This window comes from Vidua macroura, chromosome 8 (assembly GCF_024509145.1).
Source record: "Vidua macroura isolate BioBank_ID:100142 chromosome 8, ASM2450914v1, whole genome shotgun sequence".
NCBI classification, from domain to species: domain Eukaryota; kingdom Metazoa; phylum Chordata; class Aves; order Passeriformes; family Viduidae; genus Vidua; species Vidua macroura.
The window spans coordinates 7933075-7948659 of NC_071578.1; the positions used below are offsets into that span (position 1 = coordinate 7933075).

The following is a 15585-nucleotide window of genomic DNA, read 5'->3' on the forward strand; positions in this document are numbered from 1 at the left end:
GGATGACTCCAGCCTGCCCATTTCCCTAGGTCTCCCATTTTCCTGGGCAAGAGCATGCTGATTCAGTCCAAGCCCTGTACAACACAGTACAGGAAACACGTTTATCCCAGAAGATGCTGTAGTGACAGAATAAATGAGGACTTCAGGGTCAAAGGCATGATGTAAAATGTTAAAACATATTCTGTCTCAAGGTCACCCATACAAAAATTATTACAGATTTTGTAATAATAGAAGCAGTCGCTTCACTGAAATTAATTTATTTTGAGAATATCCCTTTTAATCCTCCATGCATTTTTTTAGCACAAAAAGTTGAGTTTTATCACAACCTCCTTCATAAATCTTAATATTGTATGTCTGGTAATGTGGCTGTTTCAACAATTCCTCATTGGAAATTCCCATATCTGTGAGACCTTGGCAACACTGTTAGTAAGTGACCTACACAAAGTTTAATAGAAAATTTTTACTGAATATCCTCTGTTTAATGTAAACAAGGCAGGAGGCAAAACAAGGAGTATATATCTTATATAATTACACTATTTTACAGGGCACAGAAAGCATCGAGGACATGGTTTGAAAACCCTGTATGATATGCAATATCACATATGGATTTTCCATGTAGTCCCAGGTCTACTCCAGGACCCTTTAATCTCACCAAGTCCTTCAGGTTATTATTTCTTCTAGCAAGACAAAGAGCACTAATAAAATGTCACCTGTGAGATTGCACAGCAGGTTATGGTAGAAATTACCATGCATTTACAAAGCCATTCCATGATTACTTGTGCCCCGTAAAATGAAGTGTGGCAATCTTTACACTAATCATAGTGTAAGCAAGCTCGGGATTCTGGTCCTTTTATATATATATATGTATATATATACATAGGTGATGTACAACCAGACTCAAGCTGTGCATCAAGTCACAGCTTTTATATTGCACAGACAAATATAGAGTAAGAACATTACACAGACAGAATCTGAATATCAGGAATATTACAGTCATAGGAGAGACTAAGGACAAACTTGTTCTACCAGAGCTAGCACATGGCTTATTACAAAATTTTCTAAATCAGACTCTAAATCAAATACTATAAATGAAAAAAAAAAAAGGTAAAACAATGCTTCTATTTACACACATGTGCATCAGGATTAGAATGTGGTTTGGATCTCCTTTTTGAAATAAAAACTTATTCTAGTATCCCATCTCAAGTATTTCAATCTAATACCAGTGGCCCCATTCTCTAAGGTGATGAGCACTTGTCTTTCCCACTGACATCTGGAGGACCTGCACAAGCTATGAACTCTTCAGGCCAAGTATTTTCTCTGGTGGCCCTCTCTGGGTAATAAATAACCACACACAAACATATGCACATAGAAACAAAATGGGCTCCTTAATGACATGCATAGATCAAAAAGGTGAAAACATGGACCTGAACTAACTTCTAACCATAAAAAAAAAGTGCATGAAAAATATCACCACAAAAATAATTCAATGAGTTCCATCTCTTAAGAAAGATTAAAGCACTTTTACAAAAATAAAGGTCATTGTCATCAGGTATGATAATAAGGGTTTGTATGCAGCACTCACAAAAGCAGTTTAGGCTAACTAACTTCAAGGATTGCTTCACTTGTGTGAGGATGGATCCATGTCTTATAAATTTAGCAACTAAGTAACATTTGGTTTGCAAGACAACATCACCAATGTCACTGGAGACTGAACAATCATAGCCTAAATTTAAGAGTGATCATAGTTCTATCTACTTATTTTTCTCATGGCAAGCTTAAGGAGCTGTGTTTGCAGCTCTGCAGTGTTTTACATTAGAACACCACAGAGGCTGCAGCCTTTCAGTGTAATGAGTTCAGCTACCAGTGAAAACAGCAAAACAAGGTAAGTGATATTTATGCTTTCATTTGAGATCAGGCAACTCTTGAATGGCTTTGTCAATTCTTATATTACTCAGAATGCTCTTGCAAGTTTCGTTTAACATTTCGCTCACTTTCCTTTATAGTAGTATTATCATTCCCAGTTTCCACTGAAACTGGGACATTAGAAGTATTCTGGATTATATGCTTTAAAAAAAAAATAGATTATTTGAGGAAAAAGTAATTAAGCTCAAGCAAAACCAACAAAGACCCAAATTCAGTAAAGGATCAGCATTTCTGCTCAACTGCTTAACTTTGTTAATGTAAAAGACTGTGATTTAAGGAAAAAATACTTGAAATTAAGCTTATGTTTAACTGTTTTGCTGAATTGGGACCTTATAAATAACAAATGTATGTATCAAACATCACTCTGCGTGGACATCAACATGTTCTAAACTATGTGTCAGGTATTAAGTAAGCTCCTAACGTGGACTGTCTGCAATGCAGATCACTAAAAATTATTTGTTACATTCAAGGTATGTGTCTAAAGAAGAAAAATGAAGTGTAATTTTTTTCAAACTTTGTCCTACTATGCTACTTGGACCTGAAAACACTTTGGAAAAAAATGCAGAAAAAACCCCAACAGGTGAAGAAGTAAAACATGCTTTTGTTTGCCAGAGAAATGCAACAGTTTTTACAAAAGTGTCCCAGTACAGGGAGCCACTGAATTCAGATTTTACCTGCCAAAATGTTTCCCCAATTCCAGAACTGCTTTCTCCAGCTGAGCCTGCATTGGAAGCTTTTACGGCAGGATGCTCTTCACTGCTGACAAGAATAAATTTAGCCCATTAACTGTGACACTGCTCTAATTAACCTGCTAAACTTAAAAAGTCTCAACATCCAGCTTCCATAAATATTAAAAAACAAGACCTCAAAGGCATGGAAAAAGAGCAGAATCTGATTCTAGGTACAGCCACGTAAATCCAGAGGAATTCTAGTGACTGAATAAATTAGTCCATGTTTGCATATGAGCAATGACATCTGAAATGGGCATTAGCTGAGCAAACAGGGGCAGGAAAGACAAACGAGCAAGGCAATGTAAACAGAAGGAGCTGAGCTCTACCTGGCCTTGTTCAAAGGAGGGGAAAGGGGTCCTACCCTTGTGTGGGGGGCAGGACAGGTCACTGGGTGTGACTGCAAGGTCCAGCACAGCTGCCTGCCAGTGCACAGGCTGCTGGCAGTGAGGATCCTCTGGAGGGCAGAAACAAAGCACCCTGAAGTGGCCTCTGCTTGCAATGCCAGCGCCTGCCCTGGCTGATGGCATTCCCAGGGAAAAGGAGTCACTGAAAGGCATTCCTGCATCCCAGCACTGTGAAAAGCAGGTGCAAATTTTGGTCCTAAATAAGTTATCAATGCTTTAACTGAGTTGGTATCACTGTGATGGTTAGATAAGCAATAAAAATGTCTCTCAAAATAACAGAATGTTTATGCTGCCAATTTTCAAGGCACAAAAGATTCTTAAACTAATTCAGACTAATACCAATTTAAAAGAAATTAAAAATACTGTTTCAGCAACAACTACTGATGACCTATAATTAACCTATAATGTAAAGGTGACGTGAGTCAAACAACTAGAGTTTCCATGTAAAAAGCTAAAGCAAATCTAGTTACATGGATGACCTGGAGATCGATCAATCACTTGGAATGACAGAGACAAACATGCTACAAACATGTACACTTCAGATATATTTGTTATGGATCTGATGCCGAATCAGGATTAATTTCTTTAGTATTGATTTTAGACTGATAGCTTTCTTGGAGTAAATCACTGAGGAATCAAGCTCAGAGTTGTACTTAAGATCTACCAAGAGCAAAATGATCCCTCATTAACATATCCTGTTGTATATGGATTGGTGGATTTTTTGGAACTTCTTCATTTTTAACAACATACATTGCAACTATAGGTGTGTTTTTCTTTCATATATCCAACTGAAAAGAAAAACAATTAAGACATAAAAATGTTATAAAATTAATTTGCTTTTTTAAAAGTAATATGGTCACAAAGAGCAAATTGGTGCATGTGAGCTCCAGGACATACAAGAGCCCAAACTCTTTAAACATTGTCATCAGAATAACCAAGGTCTGATATCTGTGGTTCTTCATGCAGCTTTTGCAGCTCTTCACACAGTGTCTACAAATGCTGTGTATTGGCTTCTCCCCAAATGCCTTTGCTATTCCAAGTCCATTTGCAATCTCAACATCTGGTGAAAGCAACTTGTCTTCTCAATATCCCCTGTCCCTTTGCCGGGAGGCACCACCTTGTCTCTGGGTGTTGTCAGTGGCCCTCCGGGGGTGGCTCCCGGCCCGGGGCTGCTCAAGGCGTGGCTGAGGTGTGGTACTTGACAAAGGCGATCGCTGCCAGCTCCTTGCAGAACTCTTCCAGCACAATCACGCCCTCTAGTAACGTCATGTGGTCAATGCTGGGACAGGAAGAGAATTGCAGGGAATCAGGACTGGCACACACAAACCCAGCCACGCGTCCCGGAGAACGTGCAAAGTGTTTACTCACATGGGCCCTTCTGGCTCCAAGCCCAGCAGGCGTTTTCTGACCAGCAGAAGTTTGGGAGTGAAATCTGGGATGCGCTGGATTCTAACCATGAGGTCTCCGACGACCTGTGAAGCCCAGGCCATCAATACACAAAGTTAACAACTCTGCAGAGTGCCTGGCAGCAAGGTTCAATGGCAGCTTCAGTGCCCACTTCAGCATCCTCACAGAACAACCTGCAGAGAGGCTGCTCTGCCCAAAAAGAGGGTGAGTGATTGCAGAAAGTAAAGAAATACAAAAGTTTTACTTGCTCTTGTCACAGATGGCATTACTTATTTTAATTACATCAATGATTAATTTGTCTTTTTAAATATTGACACAGATAATCAACCAGTGAATTCCTGGGCCTAGGGAAAGCGCAAGGGGAGAGAGTGAAGGCTGTATTTTGGAATGGGGAGGGCTGCTGGGGAGAAAGGGAGCCAAGCCCTCTGTTGCTATTGGGCAAGCATCATTAACAGGCTCCTGACCAGCTTAACAACAGCTGGTGCGTGGGGTAAGCAAGGGATTCTGACTGAGGACACTGCAGTGTGACAGGCACTCAGCCAGCACTTCTAGGATGCAAGTCTGGCAGGAAGAGATGGAACTGGAGAAGAAAGGGACTTCTGATAAATCCAGGACTTAACTGTCAAGAACACCCTACATCAGAAAAAAAACCCAGTATGAGCAGAGATACCCATCTAGGCTCAATCTTGATTCAAAATCAGCTTTCAATGACAAACATTTACCAACTTAAAATACCCAGCAACTACTACCGCTAACAACAAAGTTACTAAATATATTACTGCTGTACAGCCATGTGCAATTATTGCTGTGTTTACTCACCCTGACAATCACAGAGAAGAGAGACTTGCAGCCAGAGGCGAGGTTGACGTAAGGATCCAGAAGGTATTCGTGTATATGAGGATGGGGAAACAGGGACAGTTTGGACAACACTGACGTAACTTGTAAATTTACATCATAGGGCTGCAAAAAGAGGGAAACACGGCACTTAAGTTATTTTCATGCTGGCTTCTTTTCATCCATCTCATGTTTATTTAACTACTAGAACTTTTTACACAGGGTTATGAATAAATAAAGATAAGAAGTTCTATTAGAAGACAGGCCCAACCTCTGCTTTTCACAATGGCAGTGCTGTGAATATGACAGTTGGACATAACATGTTATTATCTGTATCACTGCTACAACCACTTGAAGCCTTTGCACACTCGTTTATTGCAGGCCAAGTCCTCTTCCCGTAAAATATTTCTTCAGCTAAAGAAATAGCATGGAATCAGCCTAGATTAAACATCTGCTTGCTTCTCCTGGGAAATTGTAAAGTATATGAGCTCAGGAAATTGCCAGAGACAAATCCATGTTTACAGCTAATATGTTATTTCTCTTCTACTTTATTTTTTTCTGGGAAAAAAACCACTGCAGAAGGCCTAGCCATCTTGTGGCAGCAACCCATGGGAGATGGGACCAGTCCTGGGCTGGGAAATTCTGAGCTTCTTGTCTACTCCCTTCCTCAAATCAACCAAAAAGGAGAGGCAACACTGTCAGATGCTGGATAAAGCTTATCAGTCATAAGGAATAAAACAGTATCTAATTTTCTAGGAAAAAAACAAGTGCCTAGTTTAAAAGATTTGACCATTCTAGTAAGAAACTTATTTACATAAAAGCATGCATTTTCACCATGGCTTCTTTATGTTTCAAAACTATTTTTTTGTCTTTGATTTCATCATCCCAGTAAAACAACCACCTTCCATTATTTCAATGGCAGAACAGACTAAGTTGACAAGAGAGGGACAGACATTCCTTTGGTACACCACTGTGTCATTCAATCTTGCTGATCTAAGTGGATTACAGGGCCCTCATTTAATCTCTGACTGCATGGTATGCCTCACTGGCATCATCACACCTAGAAGAGGAGGATTTAATCACCGCAAATTCTCATCTTTATGCTCTCAAGTTAGCATCCCAATGAAGAAAAAGAGAACAGATTCTTCCCCTTTTCAGATCTGGGAGATTTGGATGAATTCAGCCTCAGATTAAGACAGATACATTTAGCCATGTCTACATGTCTAAGCTCTCATTAGCTGACTCACCAGAGATCTGACACTTCATACACCTGCCCACAAACAAACATCTCCAGCTGTCTCAGATGCTCTTAAGTATCTGCTGGTCTCTTGATGGTTCCATAGAGGGTGGATCCTGCAAGATCTGTGTTGTAACCACAAACTTCTGGGAATATCCTGAACACCACAAAAATGGCAACACATACCTGAGCTCAGGCACCTGAGTGGAGCTTTCAGTCCACAGAGTAAAGGAAGCTGAGTTGGTTATTCACTTTGCACTGAAAGAGACACCTACTTGCCTTTCAGCCTAAGAGCCCCAGGGACTACTGGGGCTGCTCTGGCAAAATTTCCACTGACTACATGTGTCCACATAAGTAAGATTTAGGTATCTTATTCTTGAATTTGCTACCACACACTGTTGCATTGCAAAGTTGCCTCATAAATCTTTTGAAATGAAAGCACTTATTTCTTCCCGTCAGTGGCAGTTATTTCTGTACTTGGCACTCCTGCAATAGATTCATCCCAATCTCCTAACAAATGAAGCTTTCAGCCCCTGGACCACAGATGTTACAGGTAAAAGAGATCACTACATTTTGAGTTATTATTGCAGAGTTACTCTGCAGAGAGAGACAAAAATTCCTTCCATAAATCTATTCACTGCCTACCTAGCTGAACTATAGGAGAAGGTCTTTAGAGCTGTCTGAGTCAGCCAATTCATTAGGAAGCTTTGGAGGTATGAGCATTATCTGGTGTTCACAAGAGGAGAAGGAAACAAAGGAGTAACACGTGCTGCATTGTTCTGACAGATTGCTGTTGTGATTCCAACTAATTGAGAGCATTAAAGAAAGCTACTTCTTCACACAGAGCTTTTATTTCTGTCCATATGTCAGCAGACTCAGTTAAACGGCCCCATATCAGATAAATTCTAAAAAAAAATCCCTCTAGCTAAAAAGATTAAACCCAGCAAATTTGAAGTTCAGGAAATTAAAAAAAAATCTTAAAGTACAGTCAGTTCTACAGAAATTTGTAATGCCAGCAGGAGGAAGAAGGTAGTGTCTAGTACCTGAGGTATTTGAACCAAGTTACTTCCCTCGTGTGCCTGAGCTATCTTCTGTCAGAAATGAGGTTAGTGAGAGCTACCACCTCTGCAAAGCTTTCTGGTATCACAGATTCATACAGAGTGTTCCCATGAACACTCACAGAGCTGATCTAGCTGACTCCTGGCTTCCTGCACGTGTTCCCTGTGCATTTATATGTGCAAATGGCTCTTGTCAGGCTTATGACCAGGAAATGGCACATTACACAATAACATGAGACTATAATAGAGAATGATGGGAATTCACAGGACCTGATGGTGGATCAGCTCTTTAAAAGTCATGAAAGTATCAGAAATGGAATTCTTAACTTGTTTTTTCTTACCTGATCAAGAATCCTGCCCATTCTTTCAAACAGAACTTTCAAGAAGTGTCCTTCAAAAAATGACGCTTCTAAATTGCACTTTTCCAAAGATCTGGGCGATCCAGGCCACTCCCACCGTAAGCAAATGACACAATAATCCCGGAACTACAAAAAAGTAGTGAGGAAAACAGACTTCAATCTCCATGGAAACCATTTCATTTCCTTTGATAGTCCATACACCTTAAAATCATCATCTGTAGCTAAGTGATAAATCTAAGCTCAAAAAGATCAGTCATTCTGAAGTAAACACTATCAGTAAAACCACTATCAGCAGGCACCTCATTCTCCTGGGGTTATTCCTGCTACTAGGGTAGTTTGAGAAGCAGTGAATGGAGAACAGAGCTCCCAAAAAGCAGCTGGGGCCAAAGCACAAAGCAACACCAACAATACACAACCTAATCAGGGTTCTTTTGAGGGTGGAATTGCATCCTTAACCACCTTCTTGAGAGTAGATTTCCACAATTCTGCTGCATTATGTGTAGCTGATCTTGCTATCCAAACCATTCTGCTCTCTAAATTCCCAGGACAAGAAAGGCACGTGTGCATGCAGAACGCACAAACTAAAAGTATTTCAGGGCTTCCTCTTCCCTTTCTTTGTTTCCTAACACCCCTGGCAATCTTTCTCTACCTTGCCCCGTATTTGCTTTGTACTGCCTGATGCCTCACTTGCAAGGAATTACACCTTGAAAGGAGCACGAGTTGAAGCAGAGAAAATAAAGAACGCAAGAAGAATCGGAAGCAAAAGAGCCAGAAAACAGACTCAAAAAATCTGCACTGATTGTAGCTTACCTACCTGTGCTTCCAGGAATAGCAGTAAGGAAGCAGAACAGCTATTTGGATGTAATAACAGCAACAGGCAGGGCTACTCTTAGGGGACAAATATTTTAACAGTAGCCATATCATCATCAGGAAGTGACAGAAACCAATTCTGCTCTCTAATAACTCCCAGTACACTCTTTTTCCCAAGACATGAATGAAAGACGAAGATGATAAGTGGTTTCTGGCATCCAAGAATACAACATAGGGGAATTTTACATCAACCTTTGTTTCCTTATTCTCTATTTTCTATTCCCTTTCTTTTCAGGAGACTACAGATGAAGCAATATAAATACAGAATTCCAAATGTCCCATCTTTAGCAGCTGATAACGTAATTCCAAGGTTATGAAATTTTTGAATTACCTACTAAATATAGCTCTCAGTTACTCTGCTCCTTTGCATAAATTTTTTAGTTCTAGAAGATTCACAGGGTTTCATTAAGAAAGCTGCAAACAAACAGTGAACGTCCTCTGACCAAAGAAATTTGCAAAAAAGCAAAACTTGCATTTATTTCTAAACAGTAAATCATAAAGCTTTCCCTGCCTACCCCACCTCCCAACTTCAAACCTGAATGCCTTAGGCTGTGCGTTCCCTGTGATGAGCCTTTATTTGCAAAGTCCCAGATTGCATAACTCCTATGCAGCATTTTAATTTCTCTTTAGTTCTTTCAAACAGCTTGGCAGGCAATTCTCCAAGAGAATGCAGATAAATGCAGAAGCAAATTAAGAATCTATCTGCAGTTCAGGTTTTCTCTCACTGTATTTGTTATATGAATATTAATGCATTTAATGTCATCCATTATTTCCACTAGCACAATACAAGGTGAATTCATCATCAAAAGATCACCAAAGGTAAGTTTTCATTAAAAATGAAAATTGAATTTTCCCATCTTCCATTACCAAAAGATGTATTTAATAGGACTATTTACAGAAACATTTGTATATTCTCACCAGCATTTCAAATTCTCAAGGACTAAGGAAGAGTTCACTGACTTACTTGTCTGTGGGCATCTCTGAGGTAAGTATCATAACCTGTACCCTCCACATGGTATGATGACTTTGCTTCATCAGGTACAAGACAGAGAAAACTGAAGAGAAAAAAAGTACATTAATGACTATATTCCACAGAGCACCAGGATCAATACTTTCTCATCATCTGTAGCAGTGTACACACAATGCTGAACTGTCTGGCCAATTAATCCACGGACTCTACCATAACTTTATGTGAAGAACAGAGAACACAAAATCTATTTAAGCCTACCTATTCCAACTACTATTTGTAATAACAAGGTATTTACTTGAGAACTTTTGTATCTTGCACTAGAGGTAAAGTTGTCAGTGGAAGCATTTTCTGAGAATCAGTAGACAGAATGGAGATTAAAGGGAATATTCATAAATAGGTCAAGTATTTGCTAAAGGTCAGACTCCATCTTACTAGAGCTAAAACAAAATATACTTGGGAATAAATGAGCCAAAAGGGAAGAAGAATAACAGTTAAAATTCTCTTAAACTAATTCATAGGTAGTTTTATTTACCAGTTTGTTGTGGTAAAAAAATGAACATCTAAGACACACCATGAGTATTTGCATAGAAATGTCCCTGTTACAACTGTAATTGTCTTTGCCAGTTGTGTAGTCAAATAGTCTGTCCTTATTACTTCACCAATATCTGATGTAAAATGTATCAGGAAATTCTGAATAATATTAGTAACTTTAAAAACAATAAACTAAACCCATTGAAATTTCTGGACAGCAAAATAAAACCCAGTCTTTGGACCCTGATTCGAAATTTCAGCCTTCATTATACCTGAAGAACTGCTGGACATTCCTGTAGAATTTATATGCAGAAATATGTAGTAGCTGACTTTTCATGTGGAGTTTATCTCAAAAAATACAAATTTGCAGGACACTGCAAATCAGAAAACATTTCTATTCCCTGATGCAGATTACAGGAGGTGAATTTAAGAGAGTGTTCTTTGTGTCTTTGCTCCAAACCATGTCCACCATAAATAGCAATACTGGGGGAAAGAGGGCAAGAAGTGATGATGTCACTGAGTCCTGGCTGTCCCTGGGCTGTTTGCTTCCTTTGGCTAACACCTTTGATTATTTCTGGGCAGGCAGACAGGTCAGCACTGACACACCAGTGCTGCTCTGCTACCAAGTATTGACAGAGCAAACAGCCCTCGTCCTAATATTAGTCCCTAAGAGAATTACCATCAGTAAGTTGCTTAGAGCAGAGCTTGGCCTCTTTGTGATATCCAATTTGCAATGAGTCTGACAGGCACTGAGGTATGTCACAGGTGACACAGGTGCCCCCTGACTTTCAGGGAACAGAAGGTTATCTCTAGCATGGCAATTATTTCCTTTTCTGCATGTTTTTAAGGAACTTTGAAGTTCTAAGGAAGTTTGAGGGTTTTTTTTCCCCCCTGAAAGGTTTATGGCAAGACTCCCCAGACTTGTCAAGTCCTGCAACAGCAAATATTTCTGTAAAAAGCAACTTTTATAATCAACAAGGCTTTCACTGTGAATTCTGAGTATTCAACCATTAGCTGCAAAGTTCTTCTATTTTTCTCATTTATGTTGAATTAATGCAAGCTCTAATCTTTCAGAAGTAGCTTTCTGATAAAATGCCACAATTTCCTTCTGTGGAGTCATTTTCCCAGCTGGCACAGAATAACATCCATTACAGAGTACAGATTTAATTTGCACAGTGTGTGCAGACACCCACACATTCAGACATTTCCTCAAGTCATTGTTTCAACTCACCTATTTACAATTTTATGAACTTCAGTCTTCCCATCATTTTTTGGATGTTCTGGACTGACAGGTGGAGAAGCACTGAGCCACTCCTGAGCTGACAATGTGTTATCTGGAGACAGATCAGTAAATAATGGATCTTCCTCCAGATCTCTGTGAAATAACATCAGACAAAAACATAATCATCCACACAATGTTATGGAAGGCAGGGAAATCTCTGGGTCACAAGGCAAGCTGTTTTTTTCTCTGAACAATGAGGATGTTTTCCAGAACATAACAATATCCACAATGTATTACGTAATTAATATGCAGAAATACCAACCTTTGCAAATACCCAACAATGTAAAGAACAGACAAGACATTTTTGACTTGGACAAAATTACTGCATCAAGTCACTTAAAACTTCTTAGCTACATTTTTCACATGAGAGAGTTCTACTCCAGAACATATTTAAATTATTCTAGATGACTAAAATGGTTTGTGTGGTCAGTCCTTACCTCTTCACTAAAACACTGAGTTAGTAAGAGTTACCTAGCATATACACTTTATGTAGTGCCTCAGTATTTTATTTATTTATTTTATGTAGTGCCTCAGAAATGTTCTTCCATCAAAAATGACTAGGAACATAAATGTAAGCACAACACTGAAGTTATTGATTGCAAGAATAGCAATAAGATGTGCACAGATTTAAGCTTGGTAGATGCATAAGTAAATTGAGACACAAAGACCTCTGAGTGTCTATTGTTCTGCAAAGAGGCTTGTGGTAGTTTTAGATTTTCTGTTCCTGTTCTAAGAGTTTCCATAAGTTGCTGATGTAGGAATTTCTGCATCACTTTACGGATATGGATTAATACATAGAGCACTCAAGTGCTCTCCAGGCTCACTTTTCTTTCAATTACTGGAAAAAAAAAAAACTTGTTTTGTTCTAAAAATAAAGATACAAGTTACTTGTTGTGAAAAGTTATCTTAAAAATGAAACTTACACTGCTCCAGCAATCTGTCCATTCTCTACCACATCTTTATCTTCTTGACAGGGAGGTTTGTATTCCATGTAGTTTCTTTCTTCCAAATTTCTCAGAACCAAATTATAAAGAATGTGCTCATTGGGTTTTTGCAAAAGGTGCTCAAACATTCGTAAAGTCATTATGCTGATCTGCAACAGAAAGAATAAAAACTCAATAAGCTGCACTGCTGCCCTGTGCTTTTTGCCTTTTATCTGCTTTGTCCATCCAAGAACATGGCAATCACTTCCTGACATTATGGAAGGAAAAAAAATCATAAGGAAAAAAATAGGAAATTATGATTCTACCTGTGGTATAAACATGGATGAAGAGTTCACATACATTTGAAAAATCAATGTGGGAATGCTTTTTTTCCTGTTAAAAAAAACTGTTTTGAAATCTGTCAAAATAACGATACAAGAACATACAGAGAACTCAGAATTTAGCTTTCTGTTATACAGTTAGATCCATGCTGGAAGATGGTTATCATTGTGCAAATGAAACCCACAACAGGACTTAAAGTTAGTAATAAATACCCAGAAAAAAAGGAAGTAATACTGGGATATTGTGACTAGATCTATAGGCTAAGATTTTTACATGGAGATGTTTTGTAGGCTTTTAAAGGAACACTGACTTTAAGCAATATAAAGACAATTTTTCAAGACTGCTTGAGAGTGCTTAGCTTTGCAAAGATAACTGATTTACAGAGATAACTCATTCTGACAGGGTGAGCAGGTAGGCATACTGAAAAAATGGATATGAGAAAGCACAGATTTGTATTTCAGGCAAGCTTGGTTTTTATTTGAAAAAGTAGAGGGCTGAGGTTGTTTCATGGAAAAAATGAAACAAGCAGCTTCTGAGGAGGGAAGTAAATTGTTTTAATGATGCTTAGTGTGTGTAAAGAGCTTAAATTTATCACATCATCTTTTAATTGGCATTGCATATATCCTCCAACCACAAATAAACTCCAAGTTTTTATCTGTATCTTATATGATAATAAGACAGAATTGACACAACATTGAAAATAACAGCAACAAATTAAAATGCAATTACAAAAACTCAGTTCACTCTATCTTACAGACAAGCAAGGCTAACTGGATAGGCATAGTGGGCACACAAATTCATCAAAAAATGTTCAGCAAAAAAAAAAAAAAAAAAAGAAATATTGCTAGGTGGAGAAAACAGCTTGACTTCATTTTCTAAAGGGAATTTGTAGGGCCAGGAGCCAGAATACTTTCTTGGGGAAAAAATGTTACTGGACACAAATATGAGAAGTCCTCACAACAGTATCTTTACAGACTCACTCCAGAATTGGTCAGCAGACATTCCTGTGTCAGGTCAGCCCTCACCTCATCAGAAATGTGATCACAGTGCTCGATCAGCCTGTGCCGCAATGGATGCCTGTTGATGTCTGTCAGTGTTTCTGGCTCTCTCTGCTCTCCAAGTATAAAATACACCAGCTCCTGCAGCAGGACATCCGAAGTCACCTGACGAACAATGCGGTGCAATAGTGCAGTTGATGTGAGGATTCCAATCTCTGAACTGAATGAAACATTTTCATATCAGATGTGGAGAGGATTTCCACTCCCCAAAGATCAGTTTGATTCAGATTCTCTTCTGCTGTGTCTTGTAGGATGCTACTCACGTTTGCATCAGCTGAGGTTCCATAACATCAATGAAGAATCGTTCCCGCACAGCTTTTGCCATAGCAACAGCAGTCGTCTGAAACAAAAGTACAAAATGGTGTGTCTCAAACTCAGAAGCTGGGAAACAACTGGAACTACTTGTTTTCTGAATATATTTGTATTATCTGAACACATGTCAAACCTTTTGCGCTTCTTTGATGAGTTGATCACAGTAGTCAAACCAAGAAAGAAATGAAATCAATGCTCTTTTCCCTGGAAAAGCAGATGCATCTTCTTTGTGGCTGTAGGAATCCAGACTAGAGCACATAGAGAAAAAATATTTATTTAGTCTACAAGTAGTTGAAAAATCTTGGACTCTATTCTTATTGAACCTAACAGAATAATTAATTACCTACTTGTAATGATGGGAACATTAAAAAAGCTTTTCTGCCGATCTCTATGGATCTGGCAGTGCCATCACAACACAGGTATCCAGTGCATGCTAAAGGAAACACAGAATGTACAGCACAGCAACTCAAGTTAAGTGTTTCTGGAGTCAGAAGGGAAAACTGATCACAAGTCTGTTCTCCCAGAATACACAGACTACTGAAAATGAATCAGTAACTCCTGTAGTCACAGAACCATAAAATGAAGGCAATTGTTCTTCTCCACTCTGTAAGTGACCTCAGGCAAGTCGACCAAAACCAAACAGCGTATACCTGAACTAGACTGTATCTTTCAGAAAGAAACATCTATCTCAATTTAAGGGCTGTAAGGAATAACAAATACACCACTTTCTTTGGTAAAAAACTCCACTGTTTATTTATCCCACAATTTAAAGTTGTGGGGTTTCCCCTTCTAATTTCAAACTCCAACCAGTAGAAATTTTGCTCGGCATTTTGCAAATACATGCTTTTGTTTCAGTACTAACAGATCAGGAGCAATTCATAATAATGAAGGCAGAGTGGGGAAGATAAAATGTTTTAAGAATCTAAATTACAAGCAGTTAAAGATAACAGGCATGTTTTGCTTCATGCTGATGACTTATGGAGCAACTCTTTCCTTCTTCTTTTTTGCTGCAAAAATTTTGCAACAGCCTGTTAACAAATAGAGCCTTCCCGCCCCCTCACAGCAGCTTACAATGCCCACTGTGTACAGTGAGAAGTTTATGCTTCCTAAATCCTTGATATCTGCATGAGAATATTAATCCACACCTGATGCTACAGTGACACCACTAGAAACTGCTGATATAATCCAGTGGAAAAACTTGCCCCCTGAGGAATCTCTGCCAGGGACTGGCAGGCAGACCTGGCCCCATGTCAGAAATCACAGGTACACTGGACACCCAAAGTGCACCACTGTGCTACAGCTCTATCTCAGCTCTGCCCTTGAGGCTTTAGCCTGTGTGTGTGG

The 15585-nt window shown here is 39.0% G+C and overlaps 1 protein-coding gene across 1 annotated transcript in view; it reads right to left on the minus strand.

The window, feature by feature from the left end:
- Positions 1-241: 241 nt before the first annotated feature.
- FHIP2A (FHF complex subunit HOOK interacting protein 2A) overlaps positions 242-15585 on the minus strand; it is a 33398-nt gene continuing 18054 nt past the window's right edge. Inside the window, exons 8-17 of the mRNA XM_053983585.1 lie at positions 14375-14489; positions 14193-14269; positions 13897-14089; positions 12530-12699; positions 11556-11699; positions 9788-9878; positions 7936-8079; positions 5285-5425; positions 4427-4530; positions 242-4337 (exon numbers count right to left, since the gene is read on the minus strand). Coding sequence (XP_053839560.1) covers positions 4232-4337; positions 4427-4530; positions 5285-5425; positions 7936-8079; positions 9788-9878; positions 11556-11699; positions 12530-12699; positions 13897-14089; positions 14193-14269; positions 14375-14489 — 1285 coding nt within the window. The 3' untranslated portion in view covers positions 242-4231. The remainder of the gene's footprint in view (positions 4338-4426; positions 4531-5284; positions 5426-7935; positions 8080-9787; positions 9879-11555; positions 11700-12529; positions 12700-13896; positions 14090-14192; positions 14270-14374; positions 14490-15585) is intronic.